This window comes from Pygoscelis adeliae, unplaced genomic scaffold, assembly GCF_000699105.1.
Source record: "Pygoscelis adeliae isolate BGI_AS28 unplaced genomic scaffold, ASM69910v1 Scaffold191, whole genome shotgun sequence".
In the NCBI taxonomy this organism is placed as follows: domain Eukaryota; kingdom Metazoa; phylum Chordata; class Aves; order Sphenisciformes; family Spheniscidae; genus Pygoscelis; species Pygoscelis adeliae.
Window position 1 is genome coordinate 1,074,475 of NW_008824114.1, and position 3,780 is coordinate 1,078,254.

Genomic DNA, 3,780 nt, shown 5'->3' on the forward strand with positions numbered 1-3,780 from the left:
AAATAGGTGAATGATCATCTAGGTAAACTTTTGAAAAGTTTATCACATCTAATTTGGGCCTAGGAAGGGTAACATTAGAACTGCAGACAAAAAACACTACCTAAAGTAAATACAATAAAAAATATTAGCTGCTGCTTAAGTTTATCCCATACAAAACCTGAGAGACCAGTTCTTCCATGAAGATAAACATGTTTTGGACTCATACTGGCAGCATGTATTAAAGTGGGGTGGGTTTTTTTGTGGAGGTTTTTTTAAGTTTCCTATAGCAAGCTATCTAAAAGCACATATACATGTATCTCTATCCTTCTGTCCCTATGAGCTGAGCCATGCTAATGGAATACCTGATCACTTCTAATCCTTTTCAGTGCGTATTATTGTGAACCATTTATGTTGAACCACTACAGAACAGTTTTACCTTAGCTAGTTTATTTTGCATTGGCAAAAGAAGCAGGAGCACTCGCATGGCCTACTGCCTCGCCTCAGCTCAGCGCGGGAGCTATTGCCGTCCCAGCCTCTCCCTGTGGAACAGCAGTGCTGAGACCCTGATCCTGCCCACCTTGCTGTCCTCTTGAGAAGGTGACTCCTTGGTAGCCATATGTGCATCAGGGATAAGCACAAACAAGACCCTGTAGGATGCTCAGACAGAAGGCTTGCTGCCAAAGCAAACGCACATTTGTTTGCAGGCTCCAGCTCAGAGTCACTGTGAAACATCTCTCCTCCTCCTCATATGCCCACTGGCTGGGAGAGCCAACTTCTGATTAGAGGCAGTTGTGAAGTTGCTGATAAACTGTTCTTCATCACAGTTTGCAGCAACAGAAAGTTTTAGCAAAATGATCTGTTTTGTCCAAAGCTTTCCCTTGAGTTTTCTCAGTCTGGGGTGGAATTGCTTATCAGAAGACACAGTCCTCTCCAACACAACCACTCAGCTGAGGCCTTCTCTAGTGTGTAGGCTCAAGAGTGTCCTAACTACCAACACTGGAGAAGAGACCTCCGCCACTGATGCTCCACTTGGCCCAAAAAACATTACATCGGTGGAATTTTGGCATCCAGTCTCTGTGCTGTCCTGCTTCAGAGCCAGCGCTGAAACCCAAGTCTGCTGTCATCTAGCTTAGTGCCCTGGCTACTGGCTGAAGAACAGGTGACTTCCCTCTTTCTGCTTTTTTGAGGAAAGTAAATACATTTATAATAAATCGTTTGTCTCCGTGTGGGCTGAGAACATTTTTTGATCTATTTTTTCACAAGCCAAGGAGGGGAAAAAGAAAAAAAAAAAAGGTTTCCTGCTGGGTTGTCACTTCTGATGACGTAGCTTCTAAAATTCACCCAGGACTGGTGGGCTTGTAAACCCCTGGTTTGCAACAGCAGCTGAACCAGGGTTGACAATGAGCAAAGAGTACCTATGTTTGGAGCATTCAACAGCCCTCCAGCTCCTCACCAGGCTTAATGAAGTGTAATGAAAGGAAATTAATGAGCTTTGTCCCCATTACCAAAGGAAAAGGCAGCTGGAAATATGCAGGGACACAACATGTATTGAGCATGATTAAGTATGTTATAACTATTGTTCTGAATAAAATGGTGCTGTTTATACCTAAATAGCCTACAGCAGTCCCTTGTCATTACAGCCATTTAGCTGGCTCTGCTTTAATTGCCTCTGAAAGCCATCCAGAAAGGATTTCTTTTACGCTCTTTCCAATTTAAAACCAGGGATAGAAATATGTAAGCACTAACCTGCATCCATTTAGATAATGGGCATTCGGTGCGTGAGCCAGGAAGATAGATATTTTATAGGGAACTGCTTGGTACTTGACATGCAGGGTGATGCGACTGTGGTGTGTGTGGGCACAGCTGCCACTGGAGGACGGCTGCCACAGCCTGCGGGGTGGGCTACAGAGCTCTGGGGTTAGTCACGGGCTACACCACCCACCTCCCCCAGTTTGGGTCCTGGCAGGCAGCTGCAGCAGAGAGAGCAGGCACCAGGAGGTGCCCGATCCCAACCCAAAGGCACACCCAGGGCCAGAGGGGATGCACCATGTCCCTGCCCCCTCCTGGCTCCAAGCAGGCTCCCCCAGCACCCAGCTCCTCTCCCCGTGGGGACTGTCATTAGCCACAGAGGGTTCAGTAGACAGCAATGCTCCATTTGTTTATCAGAACAGGCCTCTCCGTCTCTAACACCTGCGATTCTGTGCTATGTAAAAGGCAAGAGTGCCCTTAGTACAACCCCTCGTGATGGCAAGCATTCCCTTAACTCAGGCAGCACTACCTCACGCTCCACAGACTGCAACTTATTTGCCCCACGCTGCTAAATTCCACCGTCACTTTACATGTCTCCTTCTTCACTGTTGCCGCATTTGCCTGGACAAAGCTGCCATTGCACCACGATGGGGGAAGCACTCCCTGACTTTTTCTGTCCCAATCAAACTCCAGCTCACACAGGACTGAGTCTTTGGCTTGGCTCACAGCAGTAACATGGCAACAGCTCAACTCTGGAGATAACTTCAATAAAATGTATTTGAAAGAAAGAGCAAACCACATCACAGAACATCGCAGCATCCTTGACCCTGTTGCACAAGAAGCTGCACAGGTGCTGAGGTACAGCCCTCCATGCACACAGACCAACAGAACTGCAATGCAGGGAAGTCACCAGGATGCTCTGCAGCGCTTGGAAAAGCTTCTCCCAGCACAAGACACAGGATACCCAATATCAAAGCACATTGCCTGGGGTGCTGAGAGCAGAAGGAAGTGTCACAGCAAGGCTGATGGTGAGGGCACAGCTGTTGTCATGGTCCTTGATGGAGTTCTCATGCTGTGACATGTACTGTGCTGAATTTGCATATGTCCAATTACTCATCAAAAAACAGCAATCCACATTTAAATTAACATTCTCTTCTGTATTCTTAATTGATTCACAAAAATGAAAAGATTATGTTCCCCCTTCAGATTAATTACTTTAAAGGCTCACAGTTTCTTGGGAGACAATTCCCAACTCAGCTCTGGCAATGGAGCAAGACTGGAATCTGGCCTAAGCTAGTCTGCTGAGAAAGACCAAGTGGAGTTGCTCTGGAGAGAAGAAAATAGGGGAAATGTCTCCTCTCTTTCTTGGAGGAGTATTTTAGGACTTTACTTTTGTTACTTGTTTTCAGTCAGTTCAAAAGGTCCTCAGATCTCTCTTGGACGGACTTTTTCTTTACACGAGTACTGAGGGGGATATATGAAGAGGTCAGGACTCCAGCTTTCCCTCCTTAGCTTCTAGAAGTACAGTGTACAAATGAAATGATGCCCCAAAAATCTTTGCTGTGGACAACAATCCAGCCTCTGCTCCAAGCACACAGCCCAAAGTTTGTACATGGCTTTTATAGCCCCAAATTCTTTTTAGACATGAGTTTGAATCCGTCATCCAGGATGGACCTCCGATTGCGTCTTAACCTCTTTTGTCTCTCGAGATAGATGACCACTCCCAGGAGGAAGCAGGTGACCAGGAAAAGCACCATTCCTGCAATGGCTAGAGCGATGACTGTGGCCTCTATCTGCCCTTGAGCCAACTTAGCTCCAAAAAGCATGATCTTCTGGGACTCATCCTTATCCTCAGGTGGCAACTCTGAGAGACAAACAAAAAGATAGTTCCAATGAGAGCCAGAAATACCACAACAGAAAGGTTCCAATAAATATAAAAAAGGAGCAAAAGAAAGACCCAACACAATCAAAGCAAGTCAAAGCAGACCCAGTCACCATCCATCTAACAGACCCTCATCCCTGAGGTCACACAGAAATTACAGAATGAATGAT

General features: G+C 46.1%; 1 protein-coding gene across 2 annotated transcripts in view; it reads right to left on the reverse strand.

Annotated features, from left to right (window-relative positions):
- Positions 1 to 2,866: 2,866 nt before the first annotated feature.
- The window catches only part of HEPH (hephaestin), a 26,717-nt gene continuing 25,803 nt past the window's right edge, over positions 2,867 to 3,780 (reverse strand). For both annotated transcript variants that reach the window (XM_009334269.1, XM_009334270.1), the window contains one exon: positions 2,867 to 3,592. In XM_009334269.1, the coding sequence (XP_009332544.1) occupies positions 3,348 to 3,592 (245 nt within the window). In that variant the 3' untranslated portion in view covers positions 2,867 to 3,347. The remainder of the gene's footprint in view (positions 3,593 to 3,780) is intronic.